Consider the following 17,603-nt stretch of genomic DNA (forward strand, 5'->3'; position numbering starts at 1 on the left):
CTGATTATATTTTAAGCTGTGTTTGCATGTGTGAAAGTTCAGTGTTTCTTTTTAACCTTTTATGTTGAAATCCCTTTAGACTTACAAAACAATTATAGAGATAAGACAGGGAGTTCACGTATTTCCATCGCCCATCTTTAGTGTTAACAGCTTACGTAACCGTAGTACAGTGAGCAAAACCATGTAATTAACAATGGCTTTATGTCCTTATTTTGACAGCTGCTGAAATAGTTCAAGAAATTGAAAATATGGAGAAGACTAGGATGCGTCTTGAAGCTAGTAAACTCAACGAAAGCGTATGTTGATGGTCTATTTCAGTATCTGGATACAAATGAAGGACAGAAAAGTTGAATACCCTACTGAAATTAAAGCAAGCCAGTATTAAATCTGTTCAATGAGAAATGTACTGGAACACATTTCCATTTAATATATTATGATTTACTTGTAGCTCACTTTTAGCACAAAAATCTCTCATGTTTATTAGTCTTCTAGCACAGAATGCAATCCAAAGTAGAGTCTGTCAGTGAGTTAGAGTGGAAGAAGCCTGTGTCTCTCAGGTAGCCTTACTGGTCCTGGCTCTGCTGGTTGTGTTCAATAAGCTGTTTAACTTCTGTGGCCCTTTGGCTCTTCATCTGTAAAACTCAGGGTTGAACTCTGTGATCTCTAAGATTCCCTTTTAGCTCTGGCATTCTGCAATTCTATTGGAGAAATTAAGTAATTGTAAGAGTTTATGAGGATTGAGTATCTGTTGGGCTTATTGAGGGAATCAGAGACCTAAAATTCTTCACTGTTGCCTTCCTCTAGGTTGATGGTTCAAAACTTGAGGAAAGGATACCAAAGAAGAAAATAGTCATTGTGTCCTTTGACACTGGAGGAAGTGTTTTGGGCTCTTCCAAGTAGACTTTTTTCCCTAGACCATCGATAATGTGTTTGTAAGGAAAGCAATGACCTTAGGGAAGTAAGTTTATAATCAGATAGTAGAAAAAAATGAGATTTTCATTGGTTTTATTATTACTTGTGTGCTAACTATAAGATGGAGACTATGATGAATCATTTAAATAGATTTCTGATCTTTCAAGTCGAAAATTTTAAAAAGTAGAACTAGAAATTTAGTACAGTCTTGTGTTACTGCATTTTCTCTATATAATTACCTGTCTAGCAGCCTTACAGAAATTAGGGTGGAAAAGATAGAAGGCCAATGAGAAGATCTCCCTTATTAATGATCTGCTAAATGCCTTTTCATTCTTGCAGTTTCAAGTGTTACTTGATGTATTAACTCATGTGAAAAATTAAATATTGAAAATAGGAAATTTGATTGTTGTGTTAATACCTCATATTTTCTAATGGAATCAGTGTTGCATTTCCTACTAATGAGAAAAAGTAATGTATAAAATGTGTATTAATTATGATATTCAAGGGAGGTACACAGGAGTTGTTCTTCCTAAGTCTACATAAAACAGAGATGAGGGATAATTTTCTTCTATTTTAAACATCCACATTTGAGATTTTAAAGTTTCTAGTATTAATTTCTGTTTTTGTCTTTTTTGAATTTTTAATTAAGAATTTTTGAATTATTTTAGGTAATGGTTTTTACAAAGGGCCAAACAGAAAAGGAAATTGATGAAATTCACAGTAAATATCGTAAGTTGTGTGACGTTTTCTTTATTTATAAAGAACTTGGGTTGCAGTTTTTCACCTTAAGTAATTTTTAACATAAAACTTTTAATGTTTGATACAAACTTTTCTTGTTAATATTACTCGATACTGAGTTTTAGTTCAGTGTTTACTCAGATAGTGACCTTTTTTTATAACTCTGTGCATGCTTTTTGTTTTGTGATAACACACTACTTTGAGCTCATCACTAAGTGCTTTGCAAATATTAATTAGTTGCTCTCAAAGTATCTCTGAGAAGAAAACAGGGTTAAAATGGAAACATTCCTGACTTTCCATCCTGTCCTCAAGCCGCTCAATGACAATACTTCTGTAAAGAATTTCACTACTTCTATAGCTTGCAAGTTTGTGCCAAAAAACAGTTTTCATTTTATTAGTTATTACCAACATCCCAACTTTTATCACTTTCTTTCCCTTAAATGGCCTTTGTCTAGATCTTTCCCAGGGCTAGCACATTACTGTTTTGTCAATTAGGTAACTGTTATTTTTTGGTTGGCTGGTTGGTTTTTAGTTTAAATTTAAATTTAAGTGCCTGGCAAATAGTAGATAGATAATACATATTTGTTGAATGAGTATCCCATACATGGTATGTTGTAGTTGTACTGGGAGAATTTTGGTTTTTTTTCCAGTTGTTAAGCTTTGAAGGGCAGGTTCAGCAGTGATCTGTTGGGGGGAGCATGAAGTACACTGGCACTAGCTGTAGGTGTGGTGGCCTGGGCCTTACCAAAGTGGGAGAGGGAGCCTAGAGGATTCACGGACCATAGGCTGAACAGCAAATGTCGGCACTCTGCTACTAGAAAGATAAGCATGGTGTGATCAATTTTTGGGAAGCCAAAGGGATTTTTCTTGAGACAGGAGATAGAAAATATCAAATGATCACTGAATTGGCAAAAATAAGGCCTGTAACAGAGAAGAAACCAGAAAATTTGCATGGAGAAAAAGTGATTTAAACCACTGAAAGGATGACTTTGCACAATTACGCCGCACTAAGAAAAATGTGGATTAGGCACAGGCAAGAACATATGCAGTAACCATTGCCCACTGTTTAAGCATCTTTAAAGAGTTTAACCTTCCTGAATAGGTCGTGTTAAATTAATTCATTTGGCTCCAAAATAAACCTCAATATATACTTTTTTCCCCCATATCTTTCAGGCACTTCCTAAAGTTTAAGTGCTTAGCATTATAGTTGAGTAATACATTTTGATTTAGTGTCAAGCTCCAAATATACTATTGATATCTCCTCTTCTTTTAAACATATTTATTAATGTTTTGCATGCATGTAGTTTTTTAAAAAAATCACATATTTCTACAAGGCTTATAAAAAACAAAAATTTCCTGCCTCCTCCACCACCAGCCTCTCTCCATCTCCATTCTCTAGAGGTAACAACTGGCAAGTCTTTTGGTTGTTTTGGCGATTATCTTCATTTTTATAAAAACATTGTTCTTTCTGCTATTTCTTGGGGTGTTTAAGTTTTCCATGTTAATGTTCTATTGACATTTTAATATGAAAAATGAAGATTAGCTCTTTTATGCATCCTGACCCCTACCTATGCCTCCCTCCCATCCTCTGAGGTGGGTGCCTCCCCAACATCTTTCTTTTTTTTGTCCAGCTGAAGATGGTATTTGAGCCAGTGTTCTAAGCCTCCTCTGAGCGTTACTCATTTTTCTCTGGATATCTCCCATGTATACATTCATGGGGTATACATGTTACTAAACTTCTGTTTGTTCTTCTCTTGTAAATCTGTCTGTTGTTATAGGGGCCTAGCAAAGAACTAAGAAGATTGGAGGGAGAATTAATTTTCCCCTCCCCTACAGTTACAGTTCCTTTGAGGAAAACATTCTATTTTTTCTATAACTAATAATTTTCTTTTATTTGCTTGGCTTTCTATTTGTCTAGTATTAATTTATCTCTAAACTTTCCACCAGAAATGTGAATCACTTTCTAATACATTTAAACACCTTGATTCTCAACTCATTATTTTCTCAGGAACGTCTTGCCTGAAGGAACCCACCCCCAACCTCTGCTATTGTCCTATTTCAGTCTACTCTGCTTGCTCTTTGGGCCTCCTCTGTGACTGCTGTCCTGAAAGTTCCTGTCACCAACCTTCTGGGGATTCTGCTCCCCTCCTTCCTGTGTCCGTTCAGTTAGTTCAGGATCCAGATCTGCCTCTTTTCTTTCTTTGTTTTGGTGGACTACGTTTTCCGGGAACTCCCTAAGGAAAAAAATATATGGGGGAATATTTCTTGAGACCATACATAACTGGAAATGGTACCTTTACTATTGATTGATTATTTGACTGGGTGTCCAATTTCAGTTTGGAAAGATTCTCCCTGCAGATTTTGAAAGAGATTTTTCCATTGTCTTCTGCCTTCCAGCATTGTTGTCAATAACTGTCTTGCTGTTCTCGTTCTTCATCCTTCATACATAACATTTTTCCCTTTCCTGACCTGCCCGTGTTCAGTTCATTCTATTCTGTCGATCTCTGTCTTCTAAATATCTTTTGATTTCCTATATTTTCTTGTTCTTATCTCTGCCTCTATGCTCGTCACGATTGCTTCCTAACTAGTCATCCCCATCTACTCTTGACCCTCCTGATTCACTAATACTCAGAAACCAGACGGTCTTGTAGAACTGGTGAGTCTCCTCCTCATACTATTCCTAGCTTGCCGCCCCCTGCCATTATCAAAAACTTTCCAGTACCCTTTAAAATAGTTTATAAAATCCACCATTTCCTGTATCTGGACTTGCCTACCTCTAGCCTCTTCTCTTCCCTTACTCCTTATATTCTGGCCACTCTGGTTATCTTTTACCTCCTTTATCAAGTTCTTTGCTGCTTCAGAGCCTTTGTTACCCTCTCCTCTCTTTGTCTAGAATTGTGTCCTTCTCTTAATTGCATCTGTGGCCCCATCCACTTACCCAACTCTTAGTCAGCTTCATTGCAATTTCCATGGAAAACCCTCTGTGATCTCCTAGGCAAGGGTAAGGTTTCCATTTTATGTGTACTTAGGTCGTCTTGTGCTTTTTCATAGCACTCTTTTATTTGTTTATTCAGTACAAGTTTTTTGAGTATTTAATCTATGCCAGATACTTTCTAGGTGCTGGGGATGCAGGACTGAACATGACAGACAAAAAGCCCACCCTCTTGGAGTTTATATTCTACGAGTACTTTAGAAATTGATAAATGGAAAGGAGTAATAATAAAGCAAAGAATAATAAATTTACTATTTCTTAATAAATAAGAAAGTTTAACTGTTTGATAAGGTGGCCACAATGGTTATTAATAGTTGTGCAATTAATTAATTTCTAATTATTTCTAATTATGTGTGTTAATAGTTTACTAGGGCTCCTGTAACAAAGTACCAGAGACTGAGAGGCTCAAACAATAGACATGTATTGTGTCGCAGCTCTGGAGCCTGGAAGTCCAGAATCAAGCTGTCAGCAGGATTGCTTCTTCCTGCAGGCTGAGACAGGGGAATCTGTTCCAGGCCTCTCTCCTTGGCTTCTCCCTGTGTTTCTTCTCGTTCTCTTCCCTCTCTGTGTGTCTCTGTGTCCCTTTTATAAACACACCAGTCATACTGGATTAGGGCTCACCCTGATGACCTCATAGCTTGATTACCTCTGTAAAACCCGGTCTGCAAATGAGGTCGCGTTCTGAGGTATGAGGGGGTTAGTACTTCAACATATGAAATTTGGGGAGAGTTTTTGGTGTTTTTTTCCCTCATGAAACTGGAAGTTCTACAATGGAGGAAATCCTTCTCTCTTGTTCACTGCTTTATCTCTAGGGTCTTGCACATAGTTAGGACTCAGTACATTTTTTTTTTTTTTTTTGAGGAAGATTAGCCCTGAGCTAACTACTACCAATCTTCCTCTTTTTGCTGAGGAAGACTGGCCCTGAGCTAACATCCATGCCCATCTTCCTCTATTTTATACGTGGGACACCTACCACAGCATGGCTTTTGCCAAGCAGTGCCATGTCCGCACCCGGGATCCGAACCAGCGAACCCTGGGCCGCCGAGAAGCGGAACATCTCAACTTAACCACTGCGCCACTGGGCTGGCCCCGGACTCAGTACATTTTTGGCCAAGTGAATGAATAGATGAGGATGGGAGAGGCACCATAGTTTACTAGTCTATCAAGCCTAAAAAAGTAGGCTAAGAGAATTTAGACAGTTTTCTACATCTCTCGCTATTCTATTTTACTTTGCTTTTGAGAAGGAGCATATAAGTTGAGATCTGTCCTCCAAGCTGAGGTATCGGCCTTGCTTCCACTCCCGCCTGTCTTCTCACTTTGCAGACTTTTCTTCTCGTTTATGCTTTGTCACTTTTTAAAAGAAAAGACAGCAAGGCAGAAAAGTCACAGTTGTTGAATATCTGTTCTGCACCAGGAGTTTCACAGATGTTTAGTAATCCTCCCAGCAACTCTGTGAAGTGAGTTTGATCCTGTTTCAGAGAGAAAGAAACTGAGACTCAGAAACGTTAGGTGAATTGCCCATATAGCTAGTAAAAAGCAGAGCTGGAAATTAAACCCCAGTTTACCAGCTGCTCGAGTCTAAGCCCTTTGCACTGTCCAATGCCTTGAATCTGAGTGAATAACTTGTATGTTGGGAACTTCTTTGAGGGGTAAGCTTTACTTTCAGGTTATAGTGCTTAAAAAAAGCTTAATTTTATGAATGGGCTACTTTGTTAGTTTTGTGATGATATATCCTGTTTTTTTAGCAGTCTTTTGGATAGTAAAGGAAAGAAACAGTAAATTCAGGCAATTTGAACTTTTTGTAGAAAGTATATTTGATACAGAGATTGAATCAAATGAGTTTATTGAGTCATCTGTGAATTTCAGATGTCAGAAGATTTTGATAAGTCTACTTAATTAAGACTGTGAATTATTTCAGTAAGAGGCAGAATCTTAACCTGATGGAAAGTTATTCTACCTGCCTAACTATGGTGATAGACATATTTTTGGAATCTTCTTGCTCTTTACCTTGGTAAAATATAGTTTTATACTCTGCTAGAAAAAAAGACAGCAGAAAACTCTGGTGAGCATCTTAGTTATCACCTGAAACTTTTCGTGAGAGAACCAGATTAATTTTGTTAAGAAGGGAAGGCATTTTAGCACAGTTAATTTATTCCTTTGTTCTTCTGTAAGGTCATTCGTTAACTCATTCATAATGATCTAATAAATAATCATTAAATATTTATTGAGCTTCTCCTATGTGCCGGCTGTTATTCCAAGTATGGGTATACCACAGTGAACAGGAAACAGATCTCTCTTATGGAGCTTACACTCTAGTAGCAGACAGAGAAATAACAAACTAAATCAGCAGGTGATCTTAACACAACTTTAGGGGGCAAAGGCTATAAAGAAAATAAAACAAGGTAGTTTGATAGAAATTATGGGAGCATTAGATAAGGTAGTCAGGAAAAGGCTTCTCATGTGGAGCTGACATTTGAAATGAGTCATGAGTAAAATAAAACAAAAATAAAGAGGCAGCTATTCAAAGAGCTGGAGGAAGAGTATTCTAGGCAGAGAACAGCAAGGGCAGAGCCCGAAAGTAGAAACGAGGGAGGTGAGTGTGGCTAGAGACCTGTGAGCAACAGGGGAGATGGTGTGAGGGAAGGGAAGGCTGAGTCAGGTAAGACTGTAAGATTTTATTTTGAATTTTCTTCTTAGTGTAGTGGGAAGGCATTGGAGGGTTTACAAAGACAAGTAACATGATTTTATATACATCTTAAAAGATCAGGATATCTGTTGGATAGAGAATAAATTGTAAGGCAGCAGGAAATAGTAGGAAAATCAATGTGGAGGATCGTCACTCAAGCAATATTTATTAATTAACAATGACTGCATCCCAGAATATAGGTTTTGGGAATGTCCTCTTAAACAAACAGACTAAGTCTCATTCTAATGGGACTAGTCAGACAATTAACAAATGGGTGAGTTGTGTAGTAGTCAGATAGTGGCAAGTGCTGTCAAGAAATGTGAAGGTGAGGGTGGAGAGTAACGGGGCTGCTGTTGTAGGTTTGGTGGTCAGGGAAGGCCTCTTTGAGAGGGTGATAGGATATGAAAAGAGCCCTGAATGAAGTGAGGCTACTGTAGTAAATTAGGCCAGAGATGTGGCCTAGTCAGGAGTGGTAGCAGTACAGAAGTTGAGGTGGATAATTCAAGGCAAACTTTTGAAGTAGAACCAGTAGTACTTACTGTTGAATTTCATGTGGGGGATGACTAAAAGAGGAATCAAGGGTGACTCCTGTATTTTTGGTTTAAGCAGCTGGGGAAATGATGGTGCCATTTACTGAAATGGAGACCAGGGCAGGATTGTGGGTGGGGAAGGGGAATCAGAGTTCCTATTTTGTCTATGTCAAGTTTTGGTTTCTAGTGGATATCCAAATAGAAAAGAGAATTAGGCATGAATGAGTCTACCTAACTAAAGAAAAGTGCTGCAGGGCACAGAGCCTGGGGCCGCCCTGGGGCAGTCCAGCATGAAGAGCAGCAGTTCTCAGTTCCCCCAGCCTCTTTACACTCTTAGCAATTATCATGAACTGCAAAGAGCTTATATTTCTGTGGGTTGTATCTATCGATACGTATCATATTACAAATTAAGACTTAGAGAACTTCTGCTCCTGGCCAACATAGAATAACAGGGACTTAGACACCCTCCCCCTAGAAACACCCACCATAAATGGACAAAACATATGAAGCGGTGGTTTTCAAGACACTAGACATTAGGTGAAAAAGGGCAAGAATATCCGAGAGATGGGGAAATAGTGAGATGAGCCCTGTAATAGCTTCTAGGCTGCAGTGCAGATGGGGATCCCAGGCAGAGCCTGGTGGGCTCTGAGTTAAGGAGAAAGAACTGAGATACCAAAACAAAGGAGCTAGAGTGTGCAAGACAGAGTGGACAGGAGAGAGTAGCGGAGAGAGAGCATAGCGATCTGCAGAAAGTTCACCTTGTGTATGCATTCAGCATACAAAGTATCGTCTCTGAGTATAATAGAATTAAATTAGAAATCAGCAACAAACCCCTCTGGAAAATCGCCAAGTATTTGGAAGCTAAATAACACTTCCAAATAACTCACGGGTCAAAGAAAAATTAAAACAAAGAAGTTTCAAAAATATTTTAAAAGTAATAATAAATCCATTACATGTTAACATAAATAATATATTTTGATAAAAAATAACTTTCCCAAAACAAAAAACATCAAAATATATGGTGATTTCTTCTCCTAGCCCTGATGGAGTAACAGAAACTGTATTACTTTCCTCTGTTAGTAAACTGGAAAAACAGATGAAATGTATAAAACGATGGTTTTTCAGATATTGGAAAAAAGTAGCACAGGACTGTGATTCCTGAGAGGAAAAAGAAACAAGATGGTGAGTTCTACAGTTCCAGCAGCTTACTGCTTGTCGGCAGTTTTAAGGCACAAGATGAGGAAACCCCAAAATCACTGAGTAGGTAAAACAGAAATCAAAGTTGTGGGAGGCCAAGGTATCTAGAATTTGTGGGGCAGCTTACCAGAAAGGAGGAAACCCGGAGAGAAAGAGCTCTAAAGATCTGCAGAAAGATCAGGTTAACCTTTGGCAGTCTAGTAATCTGCACGTGAATGAGAGAAAACTGCCTGAGACTGGACAAAGAGCCACTTGAAAGGATTAGCTGCAGAACAGTTTCTGGAACTCACACAGGGCAGGGAACAGCTTGAATTCACCACCAGCCATAATAGATAAAACCTCGTACCATATGGAGCATCAGTTAGGCAGAATCCTCAGAAACGTATTAACTGCTTTCAGAGCTGGGCTAAGTTACGTTAGGGCCAGATAATAAACATTTAGGCTTTGCAGGCTACATATGTTCTCTGTCAGATATTCTTGTTTGTTTGTTTACAATCCTTTATAAAAATCTGAGAACCATTCTTAGCTAGAGGGCCATACAAAAATAGGTTGGATTTGGCCCTTCGGTGTGTGCTGATCCCTCCTCTAGACTAATAGCTGCTCTAATTTTCCCTAATAGAAAGGTTTTTTTCAAATAGACTTCATTGTTTAGAGCAGTTTTAGGTTCATAGCAAAACTGAGTGGAAAACACTGAGAATTGCTATATTTGCCCTGGCCCCACACATGCACAGTCTCTCCCATTATCACCATCCCCTGCCAGAGTGGACCGTTTGTTAGAATCCATGAACCTCCATTGACATGTCATTATCACAGTCTAGTTCACTTTAGGGTTCACTCTTGGTGTTACATTTTCTGTGGGTTTTGACAAATATATAATGGCATATATCTATCATTATCGTTTCATGCAGAAGAGTCTCACCACCCTAAAAACCCTCTATGCTCTACCTGTTCACCCCTCCTTCCTTCCTAAGCCCTGGCAACCACTGATCTTTTTACAATCTTCGTAGTTTTATCTTTTCCAGAATGTCATATATTGGAATCATACAGTAGGCAGCCTTTTCAGATTGGCTTCTTTCACTTACTGGTATGCATTTAAGGTTCCTCTATGTCTTTTCATGGCTTGATAGCTCATTTCTTTTTAGCACTGAATAATACTCCATTTTCTGGATGTTTTACAGGGTATCATTCATTTATCAGTTCACTTATTGAAGGACACCTTTGTTGCTTGTTTTGGCAATTATAAAAAGCTGCTATAAACATTCATATGCAGGTTTTTGTGTGGACATAAATTTTCAACTTATTTGGGTAAATACTAAGGAATGTGACTGTTGGATCATAAGGTATCTTTAGTTTTGTAAGAAATTGTCTTTCAAAGTTTCTCTATCATTTTGCATTCAGCCCATCAATGAGTGAGAGTTCTTGTTGCTCCACGTCCTCACCAGCCCAGGGTGGTTTTAGTGTTTTGGATTTTTGCCATTCTAATAGGTGTGTAGTGGTATCTCATTGTTGTTTTAATGTACAGTTCTCCAATGACATATGATGTTGAGCATCTTTTCATATGCTTATTTGCTATCTGTATATCTTCTTTGGTGAAGTGTCAGTTCAGATCTTTTGCCCGTTGTTTAATTGGGTTGTTTATTTTCTTACTGAGTTTTAAAAGTTCTTTATGTATTTTTGGATAACAGTCCTTTGTCAGATATGTCTTTGCAGATAATCCTCCCAGTCTGTGGCTTGTCTTCTCATTCACTTGACAGTCTGCCCTAATCAAATTTGAAAGTGAGTCTTGAAATGATTCCATGGATTCCAAGGAGCCTCCAGAACAAAATACAATGCAGTTTAAGGAGAGAACAAAATCTAGCAACCAAGAATATAAAATTAACAGTATCTAGTATCCTATTGAAATTACTAGGATTTAACAAAGCAGAAATATAAGATCCATAGAAAGGAGAAAAATCAATTAATAGAACCAGACCCAGGAATGACAGGGATGATCAAACTAGTAGACAAAACTGTTAAAATAACATTTACAAATATGCTCTGTATGGCAAGAAGGAAGAATAAAACAGGGTCCTGCTGAGGTGAGAAATGGACCGTATAAAAAAGACTCGGGCTGGCCCCGTGGCCGAGTGGTTGAGTTTGTGTGCTCCGCTTCAGAGGCCCAGGGTTTCGCCAGTTCGGATCCTGGGCACGGACATGGCACCACTCATCAAGCCATGCTGAGGCGGCATCCCGCATGCCTCAACCAGAAGGACTCGCAACTAAAAATATACAACTATGTACTGGGGGGCTTTGGGGAGAAAAAGGAAAAATAAAATCTTTAAAATTCCTTAGATAACAGACATACCTGAAGTGAAAAATACATTGGATGAGGTAAAAACAGATTAAGAATATATTGAACAGAATGAAAATACATCATATCAGTGTGGTGTCAGCTAAAGCAGTGCTTAGAAGGAAGTCAGTAGCATTAAATGCTTGTATTAGAAAAGCGGTTTTAGGGGCTGGCCCCGTGGCCGAGTGGTTAAGTTCGCACGCTCTGCTGCAGGTGGCCCAATGTTTCGCTGGTTCGAATCCTGGGCGTGGACATGGCACTGCTCATCAAACCACGTTGAGGCAGCGTCCCACATGCCACAACTAGAAGGACCCACAACGAAGAATATACAACTATGTACTGGGGGGGGCTTTGGGGAGAAAAAGGAAAAAAATAAAATCTTTTAAAAAAAAAAAAGAAAAGAGGTTTTAAATCTATGCTTTCACCTTAAGAAACTAGAAAAAGAAGAGCAATTCCACCCAAAGTAAACAGAAGGAAGGTAGTGGTATTAAAGATAGAGCAGAAATCAGTGAAAGTGAAGACAGAAAAATAATAAAGAAAATGTATGAAACCTAAAGATCAATAAAATTGATAAACCTCTAGCAAGCCTGATCAGGATAAAAAGAGAGAAAACACAGATTACCAATTTCAGGAATAAAAGAGGGGAAATTGACAAGTATCCTGCTGATATTAAAAGAATAATTGTAAGGGAATATTATAAACAACTTCATGTCAATAAATTTGAGAACATAAATGAAATGGGTGAATTCATTGAAAGACACAAATTACTAAACCTTACTCAAGAAGAAATAGATAAGCTAAATAGCCATATATCTATTAAATAAATTAAATTTGCATTCCCAGGAAGGAAACTCCAGATCTAAATGGCTTCACTGGTGAATTCTATAAAACACATACAGAAGGAAATAATACTAATTCTACACAAATTCTTCTAGAAAATTGAAAGGAAGGAATACTTCCTACTTCATTTTGTGAGGCCAGAATTTCCGTGAAACTAAAAGCTAGACAAAGACAGTAAAATAAAAGATCTGGCCAACATTCCTCATGAACATTGATGCAAAAATCCTTAACAAAATTTTAGTAGATCGGATCCAGCAATACATAAAGAGGATAATACATCATAACCAAGTAGGATTTATCCTAAGAATGCAAGATTGGTTTAATGTTAGGAAATTAATATAATTCACTGTATTAACAAACTAAAACACACTATATGATTCTCTAAGTAGATGCCGAATAAGCATCTGACAAAGTCGAACATCCGTTAATAATAAAAAGTCTCAATAACCCAGAATTTCTTCAATCTGATAAAGGATATCTACAAAAACCCTACAACCAACATAATATTTATTGGTGAAATGAAGAATGCTTTTCTTCTGACTGGGAACAAGGTAGACATGTCCATTTCTGCCACTTTTATTCAGCATTAAACTATAGGTCCTAGCCAATGTGATAGGGCCAGAAAGAGAAATAAATAATACACAGATTTGAAAGGAAGAAACAAAACTTTTTATTCACAGTCGACATGATCATCTTTCACAAATAGTATGAATCATAAAAAAGATAAGGGCCAGCCTCAGTGGCCTGGTGGTTAAGTTCAGAGTGCTCTGCTTTGTTGGCTTGGGTTTGGTTCCCAGGTGCAGACCTACACTGCTATGTTAACACTCATGCTATGCTGGCAGCCCACATACTAAAAGATAGAGGAAGATATTAGGTTAGGGCGAATCTTCCTCAGTAAAAAAAAAAAAATAGAAAAAAAGAAAAGAAAATGTGATAAATTATATTTCATTAAAATTAAAAGCTTTTACTCTTCAGAAGACAAATTTGAAAATGAAAAAAGCAAGCCACAGATTGTGAAAAAATAGTGTAAGATTTACACTTGACAAAGTACTAGTATCTATATTATATAAAGAATTCTTACAATTCAGTAATAAGGTATATGCCATATTTTTAAAACGGGTAAAAGATTTAAACATTCTTCATGAAATGGGATATTCATATATCAAATAACCATATGAAAAGATATGGTTAGTCTTATTTGTCATTAGTCTTTAGGAAAATATAAATTAAAATGACACTGAAATAATATTACACACTTATTTTAATGGCAAAAGAAAAAAAAAGGACAATATGAAGTGCTGGCCAGGATGTGGTACAGATGAAACTCTCAAACATTGCTGGTAAAAATGCAAAATGATACAGCCACTTAGGTAAGTGTTTAGCTGTTTGTTATAGAACAAACATACACCTGCCATACAACCCACTATTCTACTCCTAGCTTTTTACCCAAGAGAAATGAAAGCTTATGTCCATCCAGAGATTTTTAAAATCAGATTTATTGAGATATAATTTAGAAAAAATAAAATTTATTAGTTGTAAATGAACAATTTGGTAAGTGTTATGGACAAATGCTATGGCAGCTTATTCATATTATCCTGAACTGGAAACAACCTACATATCCATAAACATATTGTGATACATCATATATAATGGAACAGTACTTAGCAATAAAAAAGGATTAACGCCTGACATATGAAACTACTTGGATGAATCTCAGAAACGTTATGCTAAGGGAAAAGCCAAACTAGAAAGATAACGTATTACATGATTCCATTTATATAAAGTTCTAGAAAAGGCAAAAATATAGTAACAGAAAGCGATTGGTACTGCCAGGGACTGCAGGTGGAAAAAAGGGCTGACTACGGAGAGTCATGAAGGAGCTCTTCTGGGTGATTGCATCTTCTGTTTCATGATTGTGTTGGTAGTTACACAACTATACACTTTTTAAAAATGCTTCAAATTGTTCACTTAAAATTAATGATTTTTTTGTGTTATTTCTCAGTGTCTGATTTTAAAAATCTAGTGAGAAGAGTAGCATTCTTTCCTATTTTTGCAGATTTCTTTAATGTCTTATCTAATAGAAGACACCTTAATTCTCATATCAGCTTATGCATTTAAACTGTTGCCACGGGTTGTTTTGGTTAAAGTATATAAAAAATATCCAGCCTCACACAGATAGGGAATTGAAAAGAGGGGGAGTGTTTCAATAGATTTTTTAGATAATTGTGGCTAATCTTTGATACTACACTAAAACTTGGGAAGTATTATTTCAGAAAGGTGAGTTACAATGGAATTGGAAATCATATTAATGAAGTTTCTGTACTCTATTACATAAAATCCACTGGTCTGTCATGTACTTTGAATGGTTCTTTTACCTGTGAATGATTTTGTAACATCATTTGTTGGTTATTTGGAAAATATTGGTTAATTGAGTTCCAAATGTTTGCATATTTCTTTTATATTATATAATATGGAAAAAATAGCATTCCTTGATATCACCACCAATCTTATCAGAAAAGTTAAGTATTGGGAAGCTGTCAGGCTCACAGTGGTGGATACAAGTTATCCAAAATTTGGATTTTCAATTGAAAGCTCTCATTTTATCTTTGGCAGCAAATACTGTCACTTGTTTTCCTTGAAGTGACAACTCACCTGATTCGTTTTTGAGAAAGAAGGTTATCCAAGCCTGAATAATCGTACTTTGTCTGCTGTTCTTTCAAGTCGAAACGAGATTCATTTAATAAGCGGCTAGTTTAGCTCACAGGTTGAATGGTCACACAGGTGCTGCTGCAAGCGTCCGCTGCACTTTGGGCGTGTCGCGGAAGTGCTGGATTTGTAGTTCTCGTGTCATCACTGAGGGTGTTAAAAAGATGTGTACTCAAGGGCCAAAATTTAAGAAGATTAATAGTTATTTTTACTACTTCATCAAGGACATTCTTAAGTAAAATTGACCTTTTTTTTAATTGATGAGTGCGTGGCCACATGGAATGCGCTGATGACTGGTGCAGTTCAGTGTCACTTTGTTAACTCTTGCTGAGCACCAGCACTTTTATCCACCGTTGCTGTGGCACTATCAGTGCATATGTCAGCATAACAAAAAAGGCAAAGAACTTCTTAGTATTATTATGAAAACAGATTTTCCCTCATCTGGCCTCTGAAAGAGGCTCAGGGGTCTTTAACAGTCAGCCAGTGCTCTTTGAAGTCTGCTGTTTTAGAGTATAGACGACGGGTAGAGAAGGCAGCTGAGAAGACTGTGAATGAGTGGCCATGAGATAGGAGAAAAACTGTGAAACGTGGTATCAGGAAATCTAGGAAAAGAGAGTGTTTCAAGAAAGGAGAAATGTCGAATTGTGTCAAACGCTGTTGTGAAAGTTTGAGTAAGAGGAGATAGAAAGGACCAGTGGATTTCACAACGAAGTCAGCAAACTGACCAGAACAGTTCCGTTGGCGAGGAGCCATCAAAAGCACTTAGAGCTGACTGAGACCAAATTGGAGGTGAGGAAGTGAGACCCTTACGGCAGACAGCTCTTTGGCGAAGTTTCACTGTGTCAGGGAGAACGTAGAAGTGAGGTCAGAGCTAGAGGTAGGTGTTGGGTCAAGGGACATGATGTTAAAATTTCCCCTCTCCAACCTTAAAAGTCTCCAACATTAGCAAAAATTGTTTGCCGTGATTTTTTTTCTCAAAATTTCTTTAATGACTTAAAAAAAAAAATGGTGTGGTAGTTGAGTTCCAAAGCCAGTTGGTTGTACTTATCCAAACCATACTGTATCCTACTCTGGTTTTATCTTTTTGTAAGACTTTATGTTTTTAGAGCAGGAAAAGGTTACAGAGAGGTCACATGTATCCCCTGCCCCCACACATACATAACCTCGTTCATTGTCAACATTGCCCACCAGAGTGGTACACTGGTTCCAGTGATGAACCTACATTGACACATCATAATCCCCCAAAGTCCATAGTTTACTTTAAGGTTCACTCTTGGTGTTGTACATTCCATGGTTTTGGACAAAGATTAAATGACATGCATCACTGTAGTATCATACAGTGTTTTCACTGCCCTGAAAGTCCTCTGTGCTCTGCCTATTCACCTCCCCTACCCCCAAGCCCCTGGCAACCACTGATCTTTTTATTGTCTCCATAGTTTTACTTTTTCTAGAATGTCATATAGTTGGAATCATACAGTGTGTAGCCTTTTCATATTGACTTCTTTCATTTAATAATATGCATTTAAAGTTTCTCCATGTCTTTTTACGGCTTGATAGCACATTTATTTTTAGTGCTGAATAATATTCCATTGTATGGATATACCACAGTTTATTTATCCATTCGCCTGCTGAAGGACATTTTGGTTGTTTACTCTTTCCATTTTTAATGCACTCTGGAACCCAGGGTTGCACAAGACCAAAACCAGGCTCTCTCAGGAGTGAGACTGACTCATCCCTCGCCACGAGGATGCCCCCGAGATGCTTACTCATCTACTTTAATTCATGGGACGAGTTTGGAGTCAGCGTCTCCTGAAGTAAAATCTCAGGTTTTTTGGGCACCTGAGCTAACATCTGTTGCCAATCTTCTTTTTTTTTTTTTCCTTCTCTCCAAAGCCCCCCAGCACATAGTTGTATATTCTAGTTGTAGGTCCTTCTGGTTCTGCTGTGTGGGACGCCACCTCAGCATGGCCTGATGAGCAGCACTAGGTCCACACCCAGGATCGGAACCAGGTTGGCAGCAGAAGTGGAGCGCATGAACTTAACCACTCCGCCACAGGGCCAGCCCCTCATGCATTTTTTTTTTTTACAAACCACCTATGACACCCAAGCAGCTAACCATGGATGGAGAAGAAAGTCATGGTAATAGCTAACATTCACTAAGGGCTTATGCATTTAGCCCTGAACTGACTATTCTCACCCTAAATTCGTGATCATAAGTCTCAAGTGGACACTCAACACTGATGTACAACTCTGCTACCTTTCTCTAGTAAACTTTGCTGTACTAGTCTCCAAAGTGATGATTTCACACTTTCTCCAAACCCCCAACACTCCCTTCTCAGTGCCTTCTCAGTTGGCCTCATACTACTTCGAAAATACAGAAACATTCTAACAGGAACTCTGTCATCTTCCAACTACCATTACTTAATCTGTGCACATATGATCTAATTTCTTTGCAGTTAATTAAGTTCTTTACAGTTTTTTACTGAGTTCTTTACAGTAATCTTACTGTAATTAAGGGCCAACCCCTACTTATGCCCTGGATTCCATCATTAAGACCTTCTCAAAGATGCAATACCTGCAATTATCCTTTCTCTTTTCTATATCATCAATTTCCCCCTCTCCTTTGAATCTTTTCCATTGGCATACAAATATGCCTGGGACTGTACTTGTGTG

At 37.8% G+C, this 17,603-nt stretch overlaps 1 protein-coding gene across 12 annotated transcripts in view; it reads left to right on the forward strand.

Annotated features, from left to right (window-relative positions):
• Nucleotides 1–17,603, forward strand: part of RAD18 (RAD18 E3 ubiquitin protein ligase) — a 161,013-nt gene that overhangs the window by 77,760 nt on the left and 65,650 nt on the right. For all 12 annotated transcript variants that reach the window (XM_023620038.2, XM_005600404.4, XM_001495792.5 and 9 more), the window contains 2 exons: nt 220–296; nt 1,581–1,641. In XM_023620038.2, coding sequence (XP_023475806.2) covers nt 220–296; nt 1,581–1,641 — 138 coding nt within the window. The remainder of the gene's footprint in view (nt 1–219; nt 297–1,580; nt 1,642–17,603) is intronic.

This window comes from Equus caballus, chromosome 16 (genome assembly GCF_041296265.1).
Source record: "Equus caballus isolate H_3958 breed thoroughbred chromosome 16, TB-T2T, whole genome shotgun sequence".
NCBI classification, from domain to species: domain Eukaryota; kingdom Metazoa; phylum Chordata; class Mammalia; order Perissodactyla; family Equidae; genus Equus; species Equus caballus.